The 22,938-nt window shown below is 46.8% G+C and overlaps 2 protein-coding genes across 2 annotated transcripts; one reads left to right on the forward strand and one right to left on the reverse strand.

Moving 5' to 3' along the window:
- The first annotated feature begins 3,331 nt into the window (after nucleotides 1-3,331).
- On the forward strand, nucleotides 3,332-9,707 carry LOC123085348 (J domain-containing protein spf31). Its single transcript, XM_044506973.1, has 9 exons — nucleotides 3,332-3,568; nucleotides 4,936-5,026; nucleotides 5,125-5,185; nucleotides 5,822-5,899; nucleotides 6,024-6,097; nucleotides 8,723-8,836; nucleotides 8,915-9,022; nucleotides 9,195-9,233; nucleotides 9,310-9,707. The coding sequence occupies exons 1-9, from the start codon at nucleotides 3,480-3,482 to the stop codon at nucleotides 9,394-9,396; spliced, it is 741 nt and encodes a 246-aa protein (XP_044362908.1). The 5' UTR covers nucleotides 3,332-3,479; the 3' UTR covers nucleotides 9,397-9,707.
- Nucleotides 9,708-20,231: 10,524 nt separating this feature from the next.
- Nucleotides 20,232-22,128, reverse strand: LOC123085349 (uncharacterized). The gene has a single exon (XM_044506974.1). The coding sequence runs from the start codon at nucleotides 21,643-21,645 to the stop codon at nucleotides 20,554-20,556; it is 1,092 nt and encodes a 363-aa protein (XP_044362909.1). The 5' UTR covers nucleotides 21,646-22,128; the 3' UTR covers nucleotides 20,232-20,553.
- Nucleotides 22,129-22,938: the final 810 nt, after the last annotated feature.

The following is a 22,938-nucleotide window of genomic DNA, read 5'->3' on the forward strand; positions in this document are numbered from 1 at the left end:
GGGGCATGTGCACGAGCAGCGCAAGGCGCGACCAGGGCGCGGCTCGGCGTGGGGACCACGAGCGGACTACAGTGGGCACGCCCATGGGCGCGGGTACAGAGCAGGGGGGCGGCGTGCGGCTGGACGGGATGGCCGCGGCCATTGGCCAGAGGTCGAGCGACGCACATGGCATTCTACGACGAGGAGATAGAAGGGGAAGAGGGGGAAACGGGCACGGGGTCTCACCCTATTGGCGAAAAGAAGGGGGCGGTGAGGCTTGGGGGGGTACTCCGATGGGGAGGCGCCGGAGCTGCGTTGTGGGGGGGGGGGGACGACCAGACGGCGACAGGGAGGTGGAGGCCGTCGGGGTATTATAGGCGGGGGGTGGCCGCCACGGCGACGGCCGAGGCCGTGGCGGGCATCGGCGGAGGCCACGCCCCCTTGATGAACAAAGGAAGGGGGAGGCGGGGGTAAGTGGGTCGACCAGTTCGGGTGGGCTAAAGCCCAGGGGACGGGTTTTTTTCTTTCCTTTACTTTTTTGTTTCTTTTGTTTTTGTTATTTTTCTATTTTATTTTATTTTTTATAGCATTTAATTTTATAAAAATATAAAACGAGCACCTAAATTAGTGTTATAACTTAGCCCATTGCCACAATATTTTTGGAATTTAAATTAATTAGTTTGCAATTTTTATAATTGAAAAATCATTTAAATTATTGATTTGGCCCCTATTTAATTACTTTAGGGAATTTAAACACTTCATAAAAAGTTGGTTTCTCCGCCATAATTATCCATGGATTATTTGCCGAATTATGAACATTTTAGTTTTCATGTTTGAGAAATTTAATTATTTGACTTTACTTTAGATTTAAATTTGCATTATGTTTGAATCAAGGTGAGGTTTAGCAACAGTAATGGTGATGACATGGCACCATTAGTAGTGGATCACTATAGCTTAATTATTAGAGTGTTATAAATCTCCTTCACTACAAGAAATCTCGTCCTAAGATTTAGGAGGTAGACGGAAACAAGGCGGGGTATTCATCATGAATACGATCCTCGCGTTCCCAAGTGGCTTCATCTTCAGAATGGTTTAACCACTAGACTTTAATGAATTTGATCGCCTTCTGAAGGGTGCGACGTTCAGCTTGATCAATAATACAGACTGGATGCTCTTTATAAGAGAGGTCTTGTTGCAATTCAAGCATTTCGTGGTCCACTGCTCGGATGGGGTCCTTGAAGCAGCGGCGGAGCTGTAACACATGGAAAACATCATGAACCTGAGAAATGTTCGGCGACATTTCCAATTGGTATGCCACTTTTCCACGTCTTTCGAGAATGGGGAAAGGACCGATATAGCGAGGAAGTAGCTTGCCCTTGATCCCAAAGCGGTGAGCACCTTTCATCATTGTGACTCGAAGATAAGCCTTTTTGCCATGTTGATAGACCATATCTTTGTGCTGACGGTCATACTGACTCTTCTGATGAGACTGAGCAGTCTTCAGATTCTCGCGAATAATGCAGACTTGTTTCTTCGGCATGTTAGATAATATCTGGATCGAAGAGTGATCGTTCCCCAGTTTCTGACCAATTCATAGGAGTTTGACACTTTCGTCCATATAACACTTCGAAGGGGGTCATCTTCAGACTAGCTTGATAGCTATTGTTGTAAGAGAACTTAGCATACGGGAGAGATTCCTCCCATTTCTTACCAAAGGAAATGACACAAGCTCGAAGCATGTCTTCGAGAATTTAGTTGACTCATTCCACTTGTCCCTGAGACTGAGGGTGAAAAGCGGTGCAAAAGGACAAATGAGTTCCCATGGCTTCTCGGAAACTTGCCCAGAATCTTGAAGTGAAAAGGTTGCCACGGTCTAAGCTGATTACCAACAAAATACCACAAGAGCACTTCTGTTGTATCGGCTTTTCCTTGGTGCACATCAGCACGCCATCACAGGTTCGAATCCTAGCGACCGCAAACCCTTTTTTTGATTCTTTACCCCGCCCTTGTGCGATTAGCGGGAGCAACTAGTTAACGAGCGCTCCTTCGGGAGCCTCACAACGATCAGCGCCACTTGGTGCACTCTCAGCCATTCGCCACGTGTCGCGCTCTGAACGCTCCCTCTGAATTTTGTTTTTTATTTTATTTTTCCGCACGCGTTTTCGGCTTTTAAAATGGTTTTTTTGGTTTTTTCGACGTTTTGGTTTTCCCCTGGTCTTCCTTAGCTTTTCGATCAAACAAATTTCATTTTTTTTTCACGAAAAAAAACGCGTTTTTTTCTTTTGTGAAAGTCATGCTTTTTTTCCGCGAGAGTCACGGCGTGCCTTTCGGAAACGAAAAAAACACATTTTCTGTTTTTTTCTTTCGCGAGAGTCACGGTTTTGCTTCCGCGAGAGCCACGGTTGTGCTTTCGCGAGAGTCACGGTCGTGCCTCTCAGAAAGGGAAAAAAATACGCGTTTTCTTTTTTTCTTTCGCGAGAGTCATAGTTTTGCTTTTGCGAGAGGCACGGTTGTGCTTTCACGAGAGTCATGGCCGTGCCTCTCGAAAATGGAAAAAACATGTTTTTTGTTTTTTCTTTTCATGAGAGTCACGGTTTTGCTTCCACGAGAGGCGCGAGTGTGATTTCGCGAGAGGCACGTGCGTGCCTCTTTCGGAATGAAAAAACCGTGCTCCCGGTTCAGTATTTTTGCCCGATTTTTTTCGTCTGGTTTTTTCGTGAAAAAATGTTTGTCAAAACCTATTAACATGGGATCTAGTTTTGAAAATCTCGACGCGAGGAATCCAATGATGAAAATGCTTCGAGATTTGAACGCACGGTTTAAAAGATAAAATGTTTTGAATAAACGAATCTACGAAAAAAGGGAAAACTCCCAGGTTGCAACAAGTGGCGTGCTGCAAATGCACCATTTGTCACGACCTGAGACAATGGAGTGTTCTTTGCAACGGGTACTTCTTAATTAATGATTTCAATGATTAGCCGACTACTTTTGTCTTTGTATCTCTCGCGAACTGAGATCTGGCCCATAAAGCCCAAATGCACACCGAGGTGAGGACAGGAGGCATGAGCCAAGTCCAGAGTTTCTGTGGGTTGCGCCCTTCAGAGTATACCTGGGCATATCTCAGGCCTGGCCGGGCCAAAAAAATCTCGGTTGAAAACTTAGGCCCGAGCCTGGCCCGACCTGACTGTCGGGCCTACTAAATTGGGCCCAAGCCCGGCTATGACTAAAATCCTATTTCACGCAAGTCCGAGCCCAGCCCGATCTGCCTGTCGGGCTCAATTTCCAGGCCCGAGCCCAGCCTGATGGCACGCTTAGGCCCGGCCCGGCCCAGGATTTTCGGGCCGGGCTGCTCATGGCCAACAAATCCGCACCGTCCCTTCTCTGTCCCTGTTCCTGTCCCGGCTCGCGTCTCGTGCCTCCGACGCAACGGGCTCTCGTCTTGCTCCCAGAGCCGGAGCCCACCCGAGCCGCGACCTCCCTCTCCTCCTCCCCGTACACCCATGGGGTCGTCGGAGGCCGACGACGACCAGCTCCTCAAGAGCTTCCTGGCCGAGGTCAGCGAGGCCGAGCGCGACAACGAAGTCCTCAGGTTCCTCCCCGTCCCTCCCAATCCCCCATCTCCTCGAGCGGTATCATTCCCCTTCTGGCACAACGTAGCTTCAGATCCCCAGTAGCGCCATCCGTTTCTCAGAATTCGTGACCAATCGCGCGATGTAGTAGATGTAGCCGCAGCTTGCTGCTCAAATTTGGGTCGGCGACGGGGTCCGCCCGGGTCCGCGTGAACCCTAGGTCGAAGTCGTCCGGTTTGCTCACTTGTTCTCAGACGCGATTGGGAATTTTTTCCACTTTTACTACTTTGGTGGTGATGCTGCTTCTAAGACGCGATTGCTTTGCTTTCTTGTAGCTTAGTATGCGATGGTAGGTTGTACGCACGCCACAAGGTAATGAGAAACGACGTCTAGAGCCTCTTATCATTGTTTCTGATATGATATTGTGCGCACCATGCCATGACCGACATATGTAGAACCTCTTGTGATATATATTTACTTGTACCGAGCTGATAAATTTGCATTCAAGAAGGAGTAAGCCTGTTGCACTATGTTTGTGCCTTGGGATGTGCTTTGTTTGAGCCCAACTTCGGTCAAGGTTTTACTTATTCATGATTTTTCCAGTGTTGGCAAGAAAAATGAACCAGAATAGGCAAGGTGACATGAGCATATGCCAAAAATTTGGCAGCCATACAAACAAAACAAGGGCCAAAGTTTTGTTCACAACCAAAATATTCATAGAGTTTCTTTTTGGACACCAACCAAAGATACTCATGTCTTCCTGTATTAGCTTATGCTGTTCAATGGAGCCCAGCAGACATACTGTTATGTTTTGAAGCTGGTTAAATATTATAACTACTTACCTATTATAAACAATTAAACATGGTCGGTTGACTACTGAATAGGGAGGCATACTCTGCAACTTGCTATGCATGTTCTATTTTTTGGAATGACACACGATAGTTGATCAGTGAGATCCCTAACAGCGCAAAACTGAATATTGGCCGATGCCATTTTAGCTTCATTTTTAGTTGTACTTCCTCCTTTAGTCTTTTTCCTGATTTTAGAAGTTATTTTAGTCTCTAGAAGGCATCTAGCTGAGCATAATAGCCGAATTTAATCATCCTATAATCTAAGCTTATTTAAAGCTCCTTCACGTCTAGATTAGTCCTTTTCTATTGGAAGACTAGACATAAGTTATTGAGGGAGATCTATGCTGCAAGGAAACTTCTAAAATGTACCTTGAAATTATACAGTGTCATGCATGTTAAAAAAATGATACGTTCGAAATGCCATGTGTGTCAAACAGGCGTATTATTCAGTTGATAAAAAAATAAACAAAAACATTCAGATTATTTCCGTGTTCTTGATTTTACGCTCTGTTTCTAACACATTCTAATCTTGTCAGGATACTTGGTTGCTTCAAGTTAAACCCTTTTGAGCATCTTAAGTTGTCTTTTGATTCTTCTGTGGATGAGGTGAAGAAGCAATATAGGAAGGTAAGAAAACATGGATTTAACATTGAACTACACTGTTAGTATTAGTCTTTGCCCCCTTGCTGTTGGCTAATTGTTGTCGCTTCATGTACCTTCTGTAGTTGTCACTGTTGGTCCATCCTGACAAGTGCAAGCATCCACAAGCACAAGAAGCTTTTGGAGGTATGTGAACTGTCTAATCATGACCATGTGGAGCATATGAGTTGGGTGATGCATAGTAATATCAGGTTAGGAGACAGTATTACACTTGTGTTGTTGTAGGCTTCATTTAGGTCAGGTTACAGATATTATTTGGTGACGGCAGAGCAAGATGAATGGCATAAACAAGATCATGACATGTCAAAACTAATAGTTTCGTATGACTTTATATATATTTTTCTGGGAGAGAGGGACGTACCAGAATCATGGCATGCTAGGAAAACAACTGGAACAATCTTTAATTTATTGGCCTCAACACCAAGTCCAAAAGTCCAGATAACGGAGTGCAAATTTACGACATGGATAAGTCAGCTTAGAAGATGAATCTGTGCAATTTTTTTTTGGAGATGGTAGTAGCCTTTGTATCACTCTAGAATTAGGCATTTTTTTCATCCCTGTAGGAGATGCATTTTTCAAGAGAAACCAGGATAACCAGGATAAGTAAGTGTTGCATGATCTCTTCTTGCAATTAGTTGTAACTAACAAACCTTTTGCGCATCAGTGACTTACTATTTTCCCAGTGTCGCATTCTTCTGCTTCTCTTGTCTTTTATGCATTGATGTATATTTGATTAACGTTGCGTGCTCTACTCATAAACAGCCCTGGCAAAAGCACAGCAGCTCCTACTTGATCCACAGGAAAGAGGGTACATTCTTGATCAAGTTACTTCTGCAAAAGGTGTGATGCAATCTTATTTTAACCCAATGTATTTTTTTTTACATGAGCTCAGTGAGTTGTTCAATTTATAATAAAGGAGATATGAAGAACAAAAACTGATATTATTCTGTGTTGAGAATTTCAGAAGAACTGAGGGCAAAAAGGAAAAAAGAGTTGAGGAAAGATAGTGCATCCAAGATAAAATCCCAAGTAGATGAGGTAAGACAATCCCATGAAAGATTGTGTGAGTTGCCATCGACTTTTTAGTAACTTTCACTCGGAGTAACATGTTTCAAACAAAGATTAATGCGAATAGTAATTTGAAGTATGTCTCAACATGAACTGGTCTAATTTGGGCTAGTTTCATGGTCTAAATAAACTTAAGCCATCTGGAAATCAAACCCCACACTCATCAGAGATTCTCTTAACCAGCGTTTGTCAGTAATAATTGGTGACTGCTGACCGCTCTAAAAACTGGACAGGCAGCAGTTTGACCATCTGACCAACAGTTTTCTAGATATAATATTTTATTAGTCATACGCATTTTTTCCTCTACAATGTTATGTAGAGCAGCGTGAAATTGAGAAGTATAACCTCAACCCCCTCAAGAAAAGAGAAGCATAACACCAAAAATTGTAGATGAAGGAACCAGTGCTGCCTGCAAAAATCAAACTAACTCCAATAGAAACAAGCTTGTTTTTCTGTTAGAATTATCTAATCCAGTACAAAATTTAGGCACCAGATTCTATTATTCATTTAACTAGCGTCTAGCATTGTATCCAAATATCTAATAAATCAAGCTAGTTCTGCTGGGGTTTATCAAGTCATGTATAAGCCATTCCATTGCCGCCGAGCTCTCATGGTGAAGACACTACCTCTGTGGCCTATTGACCTCGTGGCGCTGAACTGCCCCTTGTTATGCCGGGGCTCTGTTTGAGAAAGAGCAAGCAAAAATATCAAGAGAGGGTGAAATGGTAAATGGATGAGGAAGTAGAAGAACAAAGAGAAAGGGGAGCTGATATTGGATGGAATGCAGATTGGTAGAGGCAGCCTTGGGAGGGTTAGCTCAGGGAACCCAATTCACACATGAGCATAGGTATCAGGAACAAGCGCCTCCTGGTTCTAAAGCATGCCCAGTTTCATGGGGTTTTCACCAGAACCGCCTGGTTCACTAGGGGTGTGTTTGGTTCGGGAACGAAGTGTAATGGAATGTCATGGTTCCATTCCACTATAATGGGTCGGTTCCGTCCTTGTCTTTGGTATGGGTAATTCGAAGGAATGGAATGGTTACATTTTGATGTTTGGTTTGATGGTTTGATAGATGGAATGGAATGGATTTGTAAGTGGTCATCCATCCATGCAACTAAAGGCAGATAAACATTATACTGTTAATTCCGTGCCAAAGTTTGACGTAAAATAAAGCCATTGGACATTTAACTTTTCTGGGGGAGCAGTTCCTGCAACTGCAGTCTGCCTCGCTGAACTGAACCGGATAGCCAAGATTCACAGCGACAAAGACTCAAACCAACAGCCAGTATCAGGATCAACAAACGCAAGAAACAAAACGCATCTCCTAAATGCAGACTATATATATATAATTCTGATTATTATCACAGATTTTCCCCCGAACCAGTAAAATTAATTTACAGAACAGGGATGTGAACATCAACAAATCGAATCCATCCATCCATGCAACGAACATGGGTGTGAGCTACAAGAGTCGGACTCAACCGCAGGATAAACAGCAGCTACAAGAAAACAATACGACAGCTGAGCGTGGCGGCCAGCTGGATGTGTGACTTGGCCTTGGCGTTCCACATGCGCGACCACGGCTCTCGATGGCGCGCACCCAGGCGTGGCCAGCGGCTGCTCCGTCGCTTCCCGGTGTGTGCCGCTGCTGTTGCCCTGCTGCAAGACCACCACACACCCGCTCGCCCGCCTCACGTGCTTTGGAGAACAGCGGGCGGTGCAGACCGGAGGAGGGCCGGCGGCGGCGCTGCGCCAACGCGGGAGTGAGAGAGACGAGGGAGAGGAGTGGCACAAGAGGATAGGGCTGCGGGAGTGTGAGGAGAAGAGCGGTTCCGCGTCGTCCGCTCAATTTGGAGGTCTCACCTCGTTCCGGATCTGGGCCGAATATTTGGTCCGTGGGAATGAAGGGATGACCGTTCCACCTGCGTACTGAACGCGAGAACGAGGCCTAGGAACGAGTTGGACCCATGACATTCCAGTCCATGACTGCAACCAAACACACCCTAGGTTATGTAGATGGTCCTTGAATGAAACCCAACCATTGATGAAGTTGCTGGTTATGATTTCTTTCGAGTTCAATCACTGGTCTAATTTAGCTTTTTAAACAACCGATCTTCATTCTGTTGCACTCTATGATTTGAACTTATTTATTCTTCAATTTGGTGAAAAACAGTTTCTTGGAGAAAGATGTCCTCAAAATATACTAGCTGGCTCTGTACACCATTGAAGTGACCTGTTGTTTGCTTCAATTTCTCTAATAACTACGCAGATCTGTGATGCATGTTTGTCTTTCTTGGTTGACTGCATGGAATGATAATTATTTTAGAAGTCATTGCATGCGTATGATGGGATTTTAGATACTTGAGAATAACAACATTTCAGAAGAAAAAAGATGATTCCAATACCATGAAATGAGTCATTTGCTAATGTCAATGATCATGTAGAATCTTGCAATTCTGATGTTTTCCTGTTCAGTCTTGTCTCGATTTTTTTTAAATGGTGATTGTTCTGCTAGACCCTTGAAACATCTTATTATGGAGCTTCATATATCTTCAGCACTTGAGAACCTCCATTGATTGGCTTGCTTATGTTCAGGGGAAGTATGAAGAACAGTTTGAAAGATCGGACGAATTTCAGAAGCAGCTAATAATTAAAGTTCGTGAGATTTTGACAGACAAAGAATGGCGTAGGAGGAAAATGCAGATGAGGGTAAGTAATAGGCTTTAACATATTCAAACATCATCAGTTGAGCCACTCACGTGAGCTTTGTTCATGTGCACTATGCAGATATCAGAGGAAGAAGGAAGACTGAAGAAGGACGAGGAGGAAACAAAAGAAATGTGGAAGAGGAAGAGAGAGCATGAAGAGAAGTGGGAGGAGACGAGAGACCAGCGAGTAAGCTTGCAGTTCATTTGTAGAAAATTGAAATGTTTTATCCTAATTGGACACTATGCTTGTGGCTATTTAAATACTAGTTACCTACAAGTATTGCCCTATTGGAAAATGAAAGGCTTTGTCGAGTTGTTGCCACGGGCACTGCCTGATACCATGTGTTTGTGGTTTGCAGGTCTCTAGCTGGAGGGATTTCATGAAGACAGGAAAGAAGGTTAGAGAGTGCAGTTGAAAAGTTGTATTTTGTTACCCATGACTCTTTTGACTTACATATAGTTTCATTTCTACAGGCACGGAAAGGAGAGCTCAAACCTCCAAGGCTCAAGACTGAAGACCCGAACAAATCTTATGTTCAGAGGCCAGTAAAGCGTGGTTAAAAGGTGTCGTATTCATCTGCACTCGAAGACCATTCTTGCCGCGACCTGATCCAAGCCACAGCCTGTCAAGTTTATCTTTCAGGCTATAAGCTTGGGTTATGGCTTGTATGTTCCCAGACCCCAGTGTAGTCAGTGGAACATAGCAGATAATTGCGAGCAAAATGGACACATATCATCTACCTAGAGTGACATTGGACTAATGTACCTGTGTAGAATGCCTTGAAAAAGAAATTTTCTGTTGGGAAAGAAACGCTGAAGTGGATGTTGGACTATGATCCTTGTTTCAATATTCAGTGTAAGTGTCATGCTAATATCACATAGTATGACCATGACTTGTTGCATCTTTTGCTAATTTATTTAGATGCTGGATCTCAAACGTTGCTCCTTGCCCACCCCAATTTCTTACAAAGCCAATTTGTGATGGGCTTTTGTTTTCTGGGCGTTGGCCTGGGTATGAGTGTGATGAAGTGGGAGCGCATCATCTGTTTTCTTTTCGAAAGCAAAACATCCACCTTCTTTGACTGCGGATACCTCCGTGGTGCTCGCTAGCTAGCTCAGTTGACATTCGCCCAGATGCAATTCAAAGTTGTTGTCTCTACTGAGAAGTCAACCTGTGTTTACCTCCTGGTCCTGGTACGACCCAGCAACTGGAAAAAATCCGCTACGTTGCTCAGTTTGAGACGACAGGTCCGGAGAAGAATACAACGCCAAAGTGGAAGGTTGAAGGGGTTGATACATTGCATGCACTTGCCGTCGTCAAACTCTGAAGGAACGAACCGGTCAGAAACGTAGGCTCCAACGCTTGATCACGGTTCTTCTCATTGCGCTCGCCGCTCGACCACGATCAACTGGGCTCGCCATGCAAGCAAATCTTTTCTTTTTCTTGATAGCCAAAGACGCAAAGTTATCAGTGACTGACCCGCAAAAAAAGTTATCACCGACTGAGGACATTAACATTCTACCGAAGCCCCAAAAAATGCACTATATACTAAAAAAAACCTGAAACACGAAAGAATATTTGGATCCCATAAACGGATAGATATGGTAGAGCAATTAAGCACGACAAGTTGGCCAGCTATTTCCTCCAGAAACCTCTGCAGACCCCTCTTTATCCATAACGAATGCTCAGCCGGCGCACCTGCCCAAAGGCCAAGGCCCGGCCATACGCCCACCCTGATCACAGTCCGCAACTGCCCAATGGAGCCCATGCTGCCTCCTCCCGAAGTTATTTAGTCGAAGGACCTTTTGAAGTTTCGATGCGATCGACCGAATTGGCAGCAGCACGCCAGCACCGTCCCGCCGCCTGCGCTGCGGCTCAGCTGCGAGCGCCCCCAAGACGCAGACCATATCCACTGCCTGCCCGGGCGTTGGGTGACGGGCGAGCACGACGGGGAGAGGGCACTGGTCGTTGCGTCGGGAGGTGGTCGCCGGCCCGATCGGCCAATCTCCTGCGTTATGATTTTTTTTTCGAAAAGGAGGAGAACCCCCGGCCTCTGCATCTGGTCGATGCATACGGCCACTTTATTAATTATTAGCACAAAACCTTACAAAGTCGTACAACAGTAAGACCAAAGCCACCATCTTCGCAACCTCTGTCGCTACTCCTATCTAACTGATGAAGGGGCGCTGATGGTCTGGGCCTAATACCAAACAGACCTCGCAGCCAAACCTAACATCTAAGACCTGAGGTCCCAACCTGGACGCCTGCCGGGTATGGGCACCCACCAGTCCGGCATGCTCCTCAACCCGGCCACCTGCCAGGTATGAGGCCGCCACAGCCACCTGCCACCAATCCATCTTCAGAGCTATACTGCTGCATACACCTTGCCCGGTCTCGCTGCCGTCGACGCCACCATGGCACCAGACAGCTCCACCGCCCTGGGCTCGTCCATCCAGCCGCATCCATGAACGATATGTAGCCGCACCATGCCGCCAAAATCATCGTCATCGACGCGGAAGATACAACGCCGCACCACCAGGCAACCTCTGCCCTGTCGCCACTGCTGGAGGTACTCGGAGCCCACCATCCACATAATCTCTCCCCCGAACAGCTGGTCCTCCCAAGACGGCGCCTCCATGGAGGATACGACGTGCAGGTCGCCGCCGCCGCCCAATCCAGAATGAATTTTGGACTTTCGTCCGGGATATGTTCGGAGGTGGATAGGAGAGACCTCGGCTTCGCCTCCACAGAGGATAGCGGCGTTGAGCGACGTCGCCGATGCCGGGCCGGCCTAGCCGACCAAAGTTTCCTCCGGTCCCCATCCTATGCCACCAATCCTCCGCCTGCTCCGGATCCGGCGACAAGCCACGATCCAAAACCTTGCGAAGATGGAAGATCCATGGTGCTCGACCCACCGGAAAGGAGGATCGAGAAGACCCCGTTGTAGATCTCCAGACGCCAAAACCAGCAGTCCGACGTTGCCAGTGGCGACCAACCTCACCCCGCGGCGGCCGACGGAGTCCGAAGCCAGGATCCAGATGGATCCGATCCAGATCCGGCGACACCCGCGACCACCGGGCAGTACCAACGCAGCCACCACCTCGCAACTCGCAGACCACCACCGACATCGCCGGGAGACCCGCCGCCGCGCCGCCGAACCCCACGTTAGCCCGGCGCTCCCCTCGTCCCCACTGTCCCGCGCCAGCCAGAACGAGATGGATGGGAAAGGAGCCCCGCCGCCGCCCAGCCGGCCAGGCTTCGCCCGGCGGCGTTGCGGACGGCGGCGAGGAGGGAGAGGGGCGGAGGGAAGTGCGAGGGGCGGCGGCTAGGGTTTCCCCTCGGGTCGCCCGCGGGGACGACGCGAGGGGCACGAGGGTTGTCTGGTTTAGAATTAATTCTCACTCCTGCGTTATGATGGTGTCACCAAAGCACGGCACCAAACGAGAACAAGGCAACGGAAGATTGCTCCACGAGCCCGTGAGCCGCCGGGCGCGCCCCCACCCCACGCCACATTCCATTTCCATCCACAGGGGCAGGGCCAGGGTGATGCGAGCGGAGCGGGGACAAACGTGGTGGTCTAGAAAATTTATGTATGCAAAGGGCCGCGAATGATTTGAAGCTTTGGTCACGCATGTCGCCGACTCACTGGTGGAGCGGCGGAGCAAGTGGGTCTTCAACCTTGCTGTGCTCCCGTTTTTAATTTGCTGTCGTAAAGATGGTGGGCTCGTCGAGCTGGTTTGGAGCTTCGGTGGTCGGCACTAGAGGTCGTGGATTCATGGCAGCTTCCAGGCCCTGAGTTAATGGAAAAATGATGTCTTGCATGCTGTAATTCTTGTTTACATTAACCTAACCGGTAGTGATCCGTCTGGACCTCTTTTTTGTACTAAGTAAGATTGTTTACAGATTTTGTAAGTAAGATTGTCTCCCACTGCCTTTTCTGGTTTGCTGATTGCTCCTACGAGAACATCAATCTCATGTTCCATCACCAAGGTGGTAAACGATGTATTCCTTGGTATCAACATGTTTCTATCGACTTCACCGGTCCTCGAGCTCTGCAAATCCAAACCCCTAGTAGATGATGTGTATTAGCTGTGTGTTTCTTTGTGCGGGTGCGTGTATATGGTATGTAGCTACATATGCATCCACGAGTTGTATTAGGTATTTCTCAAAATTACCTAAAACTAAAAATGGGAATTTTATTTATCTTGAACTGAAAAGGTTGCAACTTATGATATGGCTAGGTCACATAATTGTTCCATGGTGAGCATGCACAGATCAGTTTTTCACCAAGAATTACAGTACAACATGTCCACTAAAGATGCAAGCTTGGCCTCTAAAAAAAAGAGTTGAAAAGTCTCACAGAAGCCTTCCTCACAAAACTAAGCCTTTCTCATGCATACGTATGAACCACCCAGCTACATGTGATATGAACATCACTTCACCCAGTAGCTCATACAATCCATACAGACTGATTAAAAAAGGATCATCATGGGCAGACAGCGAGGGGAGATTTAGCACATTGCCAGAATCCTTTTGGCACAACACAAAAAGGCCCTGCCCTAAAGATTGCCATTATTGTGAGATCAAATGGGGGCCACGGGTGCTTCAGCAAACACCATGAAGGAAAGGTGGCAGGCAAGCACCAAGAAATATATACCCCTTCCTTCTCCTACGCGCAGCGGAGAGCAACTTTAATTATTCCTCCGGCAATTGGCAATTTGGCATTTGGCAAACCACAGGAAAGATCGGTGGCCAGGCATTGGCCGGTACATATCCGTAATCCGTTCACGGATCTTATTCCCCTGGTACTGGACGACACTAAAGGTTTTCCATCAAACGCTCAAAAGACAGAAATAAGGAGAGCATAAAGAAAAAACTTTGCTTAATTTGTTCAGTATATAAGTACTTCGTACGTTGTCCTGGACATATTGCCATCTCCAGTTGGATGTGTGCTGAGGTAAATAAAGCAAGGGTATGGCCTCTTTGATTCAAGGGCTTTTCCAAAAATAATCTGAGAGGGTCTAAACCTTGGAACTTTCTGTGTGTGGAGTGTTTAATTTGTTTGTATGATTACAGTGGGTCTTCTCTTAGATTTATTTGCACTACTATATTTTGTAGGAATATTTACTTCTACCCCAACCTCTTGTGAACAATCTTATATTCTTCCCGTGCACGATCAAACATCGATATAATCCTGGAGATATATTCGCAAAAAAATATATATCCTGGAGATGGCATGACACTATGTTCTTGAGTTTTAAAAATCATGTCGATGAAGGAGGCCTTAAGCGAGGCATGACCGCACAGGTGTTCGGTTCCTCCTGGATATAGATTCTAATGAGAGGCTGCTCCATTCATATTTTGTTACTGCCATTCTGAAATTAACCAGACAAATGACACATTTCAACTAGATAAAAAGCTACTTGTATGGTACAAAAGTGGGAGTACCACTAAAACTGTTGTCTATCTTGAGTAAGTGATCATTGTTTTATTCCGTTAAAATAAGCAAGTAGTAGCTAGGTAGCTAGCATCATAAGCATAAGGTTCCTCCTTTTCCCGTTATTAGCATAATAAGCCTTTTCCCTTCTGGTTTTGCTTTGCTTTACGAGCTCCACGGTTCTTTGGGTCTCCTTTTGAGTGATTGCCTTCCTTGAAGTACCAATTTTGTCTAATAAATTGAACATAATAGTACTGCAAGTTAATGGAAAATGCAATACTATTGTATATTTTTAGACCAAAGGGGAATGCACTACTGAAAATAGCTCGTAGGTTGATTCCCGCATACTTGCACTACCTGCTAACGCATCTTTATTTTCTTGGAAGTAATACGTTTTGTAGCAATTTATTTCGATAAAGCAAAATGTAAATGAAATATTACCTACACGGTTTTGAATCCCAAATCTATATCCAGTAAAAACTACTAAGTTAAACTCGTTTAAGTTTGACCAACTCTATAGAAAATTGTGCTAAGATCTACAACACCAAATACACATAGTACAAAAATATATTTCATAAAGAATCTCATAAGACTAATTTAGTGTTCTAGATCTTAATATACTCTTCTATAGCAAACTTAAACAAGTTGACTTAGGACAAAGCTAGAACTTCGAATTATATTGAAATAGAGGTAGTATGTAGCAACATAGACAAGTTAATGACCTAAGGCTTGTTTGAAACACAGGTTAGGAAAAACGCAGTAATAATAAAAATTAACTGAAAAATGGATTTCATGTCTTGTAGATTCTACAGATCGAAATCTGAGACACAAGAATTGTACAATATAGTTGTTTGGGTGCTCCAGAAGTTTTACAGGAAACTGTTTCTTCAAAAGGGAGAATAGGAGAGATAAAAACACATGTTGCATTGGACAAGAAAGTGAAACACATGAGATATGAGCAAATGTTTAGAAAGCCAAAGGGCCAACTTTCCCCCCCGAAAAAAGGTCCCATGCATCAATTGTGGCAATAGAAAATCTTCTCTAATTAGGTAGGATGCCTCAGTTTCTGGTCTGAAAACATTCATGTTAGTTTTGAGGAACCTGAAGCTATTTTCAAGTAAGAAAAAAAATCCAGTCAAGGGAAAATCTCCTATAGATCCTCAGCTTTCTACTTTTTGTGCAATCAGGGCCCTTTTCTAGATAGAGCTAGGGCCTCCTGTACGTGGAAAACAAGTGCTTTGCTGATGCTGTCCCAGCCAGGTCCATATGCTTTTGTTTCCAAAACAGCTGCCTTGGGAAAACAGCTTCAGTTGCGCTGTACTGTACCCGCTGCTTCAGGGAGTTCGTTATCACCACCATTCATCGCTGGCCTGTGATGTCGCATGCGGCATGCCCTCTCCTCCAAAAGCTTTCCGTCGAAAGCAGTTCTCACTTAGCCCTTACGCAATCTCTCCCGTTTGTCGTGCAATCTCTTTCAGCCATGCTCCCCTCCTGTTAGCTCCGCAATGCAAAGTGGTGGTCTTAATGCAAATAATTAGCCTTTTCCCTTGCTCAATCAGGATATGATGGTCCTGGCTGGCCACAGTCGATGGATGAACGTAAAAAAGAGCACTGATACAATACAATATTAATGATAGTGCAAAGACTTGCACGAGCTGAGGCGGCCTGGTTTGACATCTAAGTAACCACCACACATTTGGCTTCTAAAATCTAATTAAATTTCATAGCACAAGAGCAAGGAAGGCAACATATCCATAAAAACTGTTTTTCTTTTCTTTTCATTCATGTCTATAGCCTTGTCGATCGGCTTGTCCGATAAGCCTCGCAAATTTTGTCCTATGTCCACCACTGCATCATCATCATGAAACGATTGAGACCCCGCTTTCCGCTTCGGATGAAAATTCGAAAGCGGCATGTTATGCATGCCAGATTGCCAGTAGTGCAAGTTGTGCGTGCAGGCATATATGGATGTACATCTCGATCGAGACACGGCTTTAGAAATGCCTGAAACGGACGGGAATAAGCGAAAAAGCATCGGCGCACGCCGACCGCGAATCGAGGGCTACTGTACATCGTTGTGCTGCAATTCCATACGAGTTAGAGAAGAAGCACCAGGGAGTAGAGATGGACGGGGTTCCAAGTTCCATTACCGGACAGTGCAAGCGCTGGAGTGACAGCCTCGTGAAGCATCTCAAGTGTCGTAACTTTTCCTGTCACCTCCCGGCAAAAGATGGATTGGATTGGGCCGCCAGCCACCCATATTCCTTCATCCCTGCAGATAACCCTTGCCATCGTCCTCGGAATCTCGCATATGCAGGCATACGTACACATCAGGCATTACCCACTCTAGCTAAATACAGGCCACGCGAGGTGCGATCGCGTGGAGAGTTCACGGTCTTAACCTCGATCATCGACATGAAAAGATCTCTCCGACTCTCCCCGTCGATCGATCGATCGATCTATCGCCGGGTCCTTTATTCCTCTAGGCTTTCTGGCTCCGGTCCCGGATTTTGCGGCCTTTAACGGCCTTGATTTCCCTCCGGTTTTTGGACGGTTCGTAGGGTGGCACCTGCGGGGAACATTCCAATCCCCATTCCTGCTGCGCTCTCGCCTCAGCATTGCGATTCTGATTCTGGTTCCTCTTTCTTAGCTCTATGACGTTGCCTTTTGGAAGCCGTGTGCTGAGAACATAGATAGTGCATTTCTATGAAGCATCTGCTTTCTTCCTCTAATCTTTATTTAGTACGTATGTTAAAATGGATAGGTCTTCTTTCTGAGCTCTAATTAGAAATGAAAAGTTATCAGTACTTGGTGTCACACTATTGCTAAATTTTGAGAGTGAAAAGGGAGGGACGATGGCCATGCTTTCCTGTTCCTGCTTTTCGTTTAGTTTTTTAATATATATGATAGTGAAATATCATATTTGGCTGGCCCAATTAATCTTTTGGGGGATGCTAACGTCCACGACTGTAACTCTCTCCATGCTGATCATAATTCGCAATCACACAGCCAAGTTTCAAATTGTACATTCTGTAGGGCAATATTGTATATGTGGTTCTGGTAATATGGTTATCATAATAATATTTATTATAACTAAAATATTATGAGCAAAACCACATATACTTCTTCCGTCCCACTAGTGTCAAAAACGCTCTTATATTATGGGATGAGGGGAGTACAAGAAATTCTTTTGTCTGAAGTGTAGAACTTTGACGTGCTCCATGCACGAAAATATCTAGTCTAGTAAGTGGTTTTCAAAGAGCAGAGTTTCCAAAGCTCCACCTTTCTTTACAGTTTTATATGGCGGAGATATATTTCTATTCAAATGTAAATGTTCACAGCATTTTATTCATATTCTTTACGTAATGTCAGTACCAAATTAAAACACACCATATATCATACTCCCTCCATTTACTTATACAAGGCCACAAACTCGAATTACATGTACCCAAGTAAAAATTAATGTCTCCATTGTAAGCTAGCTTGTCTTCTCGTTTACCGGGTGATTTAATAGGGCACATGCGGATTAGAGAAAATTGAGTGGACGTAAGGAAGAAAATGGTTGAGAGTGTCATTATCATCCATTGCATGAATGCACTAGTTAAATCATGGGTTGCTAGTACGAGGCAACACCATCAATTTTTGCCTCGGTTACTGCCGGTGGCATTGTATAGATGCAAAATATATTTCCCAAAATGGTCTTGTATTTAAAAATGGAGGGAGTATATGTTGCCACAAGTTTTTCCCGCAAAAAAAATGTTGCCTCAAAAAGAACATTTAAATTGTGAATTTTGATTTTTTTCAGAGAACCAAAATATCATGGTGTCGTGGTAGTAATATCTTTGTTTGTATCGTGCAGTTTTTTAATCAACAATGCATAAAATTAATATCAACATTCACTCGAAATATTGTGAAAGGCCGCTTTGATCTGATTTTGGGAAGTTTAATGACCTTGTCCGGCCAATGATGGTGGGTGGGTTGGGGGGGGGGGGCTTTGCCCTCCTACCTTCACTGGAGCATGTATGGTTGCCGTGCTATCATTGTTGCATTCCATAATTTCACTTAGTTCATATTTTCATATATAGTGTTGACCGATTTAGCGAACACACCTGGGGGCGGGGGGGGGGGGGGTGCTCCTTCCCTTCCTGGACCATTTGTGCTATCTTTGTTGTATCTCACACTTTCACTCTGTTCGTCTTCATATATCTTTTTTGTTGTTGTGGGTCACAAAAGATTGTTCAGTTTAGGTTTAGGAACCACATTTTATGCATGTTGCATCATGAGTCGCGTATGTTGTTTCTTCCAGTTGTGGTGCAGACCATTAAGATTATTACTTGCTGAAGCAACTGAAGTTATCTTATGGGAAACTTGGAGATATGGAAATAGTTGGAGCTTCTATGTGCAAATGCAATGTCCCATCCACGCATCTTTAAAAAAATTCCGACACTAAGCACCGCTTTTGTTTTCTCTTAGAATGAATATTCGGAGCCCCTGAAAACAGATTTATACCACTACCCCCCCTCCCCACGCGCATCCATCCTGTTGTTACTATTGTGACTATGATATGTTATGTGTGCAATATTGTCCTCCTTTAACTTCTACAAATATGCAATAGCTCACTGGAGTCTCCAACTTTTTTGGGGGCGGGGGGTGGGGGTGGGGGGGGGGGGGGGGAGAAGAGCGAAAGATACAATGAAGAGCATCCTACTTTGGTGTCATGTTGGCATAGAGCCAATGGTGAACTCAAAGCGCTCCTTATAACCAAAAGCAAGGGCATTCTCGTGATGGAGAAGCCATAGAAGCTCGTATCCAGGCAGTTTGGGATGTCCACTTGAAAGATCTACCCTCCTCTCTCCCAAAAATACATTGTGAAAAAGAATTGGAGAACGAGGTCTTCACTGAATGTCTTGTCAAAAGTGAGCAACGGAATCAACCACATATTGGTTACAACCCAGTGCAGATCTGGATATGGTTGTGTGTTGGTGCGCATGAACTCAAGATCCAAACTCCGATGAACTGCAATCTTGTACTTCTTGACCTTGAGGATCTCCTCATAAACCCATTGTTGGATATTGTTCCAGAAACAAGAACAAACATTGGGATCCGTGTCACGAATACATGGATCCTGCTCACGCTTAACGAGGTACTCCAGCTTGCCAATCTGATTAAGATCTGCAATGGCTATCAGATCATGATCTTCATTCTCTACATCAAAGTCAACATCATCTTCCTCGATCTCATCCTCTTGACCCTCGTGCCCACCAGCCACGTAGTGTTCATCTTCCTGAGAATCATATTCCTCATCTAACTCAGACTCAAAGGCTTGAATCCATGTAGCCTTGGAGGTTGCCCTCTGACCCTAGAAAATTTAGGTGATGCGCTTTAACTCTATTCCTGACTAGACTTGTTAGCCTTGTGAACACACCTGGTTATACCATCATTGCCTTTGGTCTTCTTACGACGAGCATACCCAACCGCACCCGCAAAAAGATCTAAGAACAAACAAGGAAGAGTAGAATATGGATTAGTGCAAGAGTTCATGCAAGACTGACAGGTGATTAGGCAGCAATGGCTCCCCCGACCACTTCTTTGGCATCAACTCAATCACCTTGTTCTTTTTCCGCCTCACCGGCACCCTCTATTTCTTACCTAAACCCTGCAGCCCTGCTTCCTATCATTCTATGAAAGAATGAAGAGATTTTGGTTTTCTCCTCACTGATTGATGGAGCCCAAAACTGCTTGACGACCTCCGGCCCAAGCTATTCCAACCCCGAGTCGTGTTCCCCATCTACATGTGTGTCTTATCGTCCTTTTGGTCTTAGTTCGCCGGTTCAGGCCGGTTTAGAAGGAACCGGACAAAATGGTGATTTTTGTTATTGTGTTGTTTATTTTTTTATTTTTTATTATACCCGTAATTTGTTTAACAGATGAAGTTTGTTCAACTCTAGAATAATAATAGAATCACACAAACATTCATGTTTATCTTAAATTATGACCACTGGATAGCACGCAAGTAGATACAACACGTGCGCGGAGGCACGGGGATAAACCAAAGCAATCTACCACCTCTCTCACTCTCACTCGCTCATATGGCTAAGCCAATCACGTGACGTGATTATCACTTACTACTAACACAAACATCCATATATTACGCACGCTTACGTTACACCGGCAGCAGCAACGGCTACAAACAAACAGAAACAGGGCACTCGTGGAGGCATGGAATCGGGCGGCATCAGGAGGCGGCGGCGGCGGCGGCGCGCCGTGCGCGACGATCGGCTCAGGAGGAGGTGGCGACGCGCGGCTCCCATATGAAGAGCTGCCCGCTCAGCTGGCCGCACCGGCGCATGTGGTTGAGGAGCTCCTGCTTGCTCCGCCGCCTCCTCGTCGTCATCAGCACCTTGCCCTCGCAGGGCGTGGCAGCACTGCCGTCGTCTTCCGGGCCAGGCAGCGTCGCGGTCGCGCTTAGAGCCGGAGCTGCGGCCTCCGAACTGCTCGGAGGCTTGGGCGACTGCTGCGGCGCAGCGGCGGTGTCATTGATCTCGGAGGCGTTGACGGGCTCGGCGCCGACGAACTTGTTGATGACGAGCGAGGAGCGGTGCACCCGCGCCCCACTGTTGTGCGCCTGGGGCTGCGTACTGACCTTGACCTCGACGACGGTGCCTCTGTCCACGACCTGGACCTCCTCCTCGCCGTCATCCTCCTCCTCCTCCTCGCGGGTCTGCTCGTCGGCCTGCTGCTGGTCGGCTTCCTGGGCGCGGTTCTTCCCCTCGTCCTCGGCCGGGGCGGCGGTGTCAGCGAAGGAGAGGAGCAGGCGCCCGCCACGGCGCTGCGCGCGGAACAGGGTGTTGGACAGCACGGGGACGGCCTCGACGACGAGGCGGCCGTCGCGGCGGTGCTGCCTCATCTGCAGCGACCCGACGGTGCGGCGCGCCAGCGAGGGCAGCGGCGGCGGGAACGCGCGGGGCGGCATGGCGCGCGCGGCCACCCCGTCGGCGCCGCCCTCGCCGTCGTCGTCGTCGGAGCCCGGGCAGGAGCGGTCGGCGGCGTCGGAGAAGCCGTCGGAGCCGGTCTCGGAGCCGAGGCTCTCTGTGCAGATCTCCAGGCTCTTCTGGGTGAGCAGGCTGGAGGAGCGGCGCACGGGGGCCGGCACGTACGGCGCCTGCTTCGGCGTCAACGCCGGGGCCGCGGGCTTCTGCGACTGGATCATGTTCCATATGTCGTCCCTCTCGAGACGGCCGCCGTGGTCCGCCTCCTGCAGCGGCACGGCCTGCTCAGCAGCAGCAGCAGCCACCACCTTGCCGCCGGCGTCGGCCTGCTCGGCGTGGCACGGCAGGCGCCGCTCCGCGGTCTCGAGCGCCGTGAGTGCCATGTCTCGACGCGTCGCAGGTGGCTCACAGGTACTTACTAGCTAGGGTACAGTGCTGCTTTGCGGGAAGAGTACGTGCGTTTATATCGAGTGGCTGGTGCTGGGCTGGTTCACCTGGTGGTGACCGGGGTTCGGGAGAGCAGAGCAGAGCAGGCACACGAACAGAGAGAGAGAGAGGGAGCAGGGGGGGCGAACCGGGAGCGGGCACGCGGCGGCGAGATAGAAGCGGAGGCGGGCGGCTTGGCTTGACCGGCCGACTGACTGACTGGCTGACTGGCTGACTGACAGGGCGTGTGTGTGTGTGAACTGTGAAGGAGACGAGAGGCGGAGGAGGACGGCGGAGGGATAAGCTCGGTAGACTGACTCTAACGCGCGTCTGGGTTTCGCGCTGTTTCTGACTCGTCGTTTGGCTGTGCCGGGGGAGAGGGAGGGAGGGAGAGGGGCTCCGCTCGCTCTCGCTCTCGCTTCGGCTGGGGGCTGGGAGGCGCGCACACACGATAAGAAACCGGAGGGAGGGGCGGGGGGTATTTGTAGGGGGGCTGCGCCGCTGCTCACCACATATCCCACTAGCATGGGGGGGGGAACAGATACTTTTGCCGCCAGTGGGAGGGCCCCTCCGTGACATATGCGCACTCCACTGCCAAAAAATCGGGCAAAACCACACGCGCACTGCTATATCACCGAATGAACATGTTTGCATCTTTCATCTACGGTGTTCCACAGAGGCAGGTGCCTCGGCATCTATATTATCTCCTTCTTTCTTGGCGGGGACAATATTCATATCATCTTATCACTCTTCCAATCCAATTGAAACGGCCGGTTACCAAGCCATGTCAAGATTTTCTCATCATTTTGCGCTCAAGCGTGGCCGGACTTGATTTCGAAATCGGCACCATGAGAAATAGCCCAACCATTTCTGTTTAGTTATGTACTACTATATGACACCCTTTTATTCTTCAACCGAAAAGTCCATCCTTTAGCAAGCAACCGGAACATGGAATCGCCACTAATAACAAAAGAGACCGCGAATTGTTTTCCTTTTTAGCTATATAAGTCAATTCCCTTTGCATTGTAGGAGTAGTATATTTGATCGTCATACAAAAGCCTCAAAGTGTACTTAATTGAAGGCATCGATTGTGGAGAGAGCTGGGAGCAAATGCCGCCCCTCCATTTAGTCTGGGGGCATTTCCTACTTCATGCATCAAGGAACATGTTCCTTTTTTTTCTTTCTTTTTACCCGTATAATTCATAAGTTGACATGGAATGGAATAGATTGCCCGTGTATATTGTCCAGAG

The sequence above is a fragment of the Triticum aestivum genome, chromosome 4A (assembly GCF_018294505.1).
Source record: "Triticum aestivum cultivar Chinese Spring chromosome 4A, IWGSC CS RefSeq v2.1, whole genome shotgun sequence".
Taxonomy (NCBI): domain Eukaryota; kingdom Viridiplantae; phylum Streptophyta; class Magnoliopsida; order Poales; family Poaceae; genus Triticum; species Triticum aestivum.

Coding starts and splice junctions, on each gene's coding strand:
- LOC123085349 (XM_044506974.1), bottom strand. CDS start 21,645: ATGGCACTCACGGCGCTCGAGACCGCGGAGCGGCGCCTGCCGTGCCAC.
- LOC123085348 (XM_044506973.1), top strand. CDS start 3,480: ATGGGGTCGTCGGAGGCCGACGACGACCAGCTCCTCAAGAGCTTCCTG. Junction 3,569..4,935: donor CGCGACAACGAAGTCCTCAG/GTTCCTCCCCGT, acceptor TAATCTTGTCAG/GATACTTGGTTGCTTCAAGT. Junction 6,098..8,722: donor TAAAATCCCAAGTAGATGAG/GTAAGACAATCC, acceptor GCTTATGTTCAG/GGGAAGTATGAAGAACAGTT.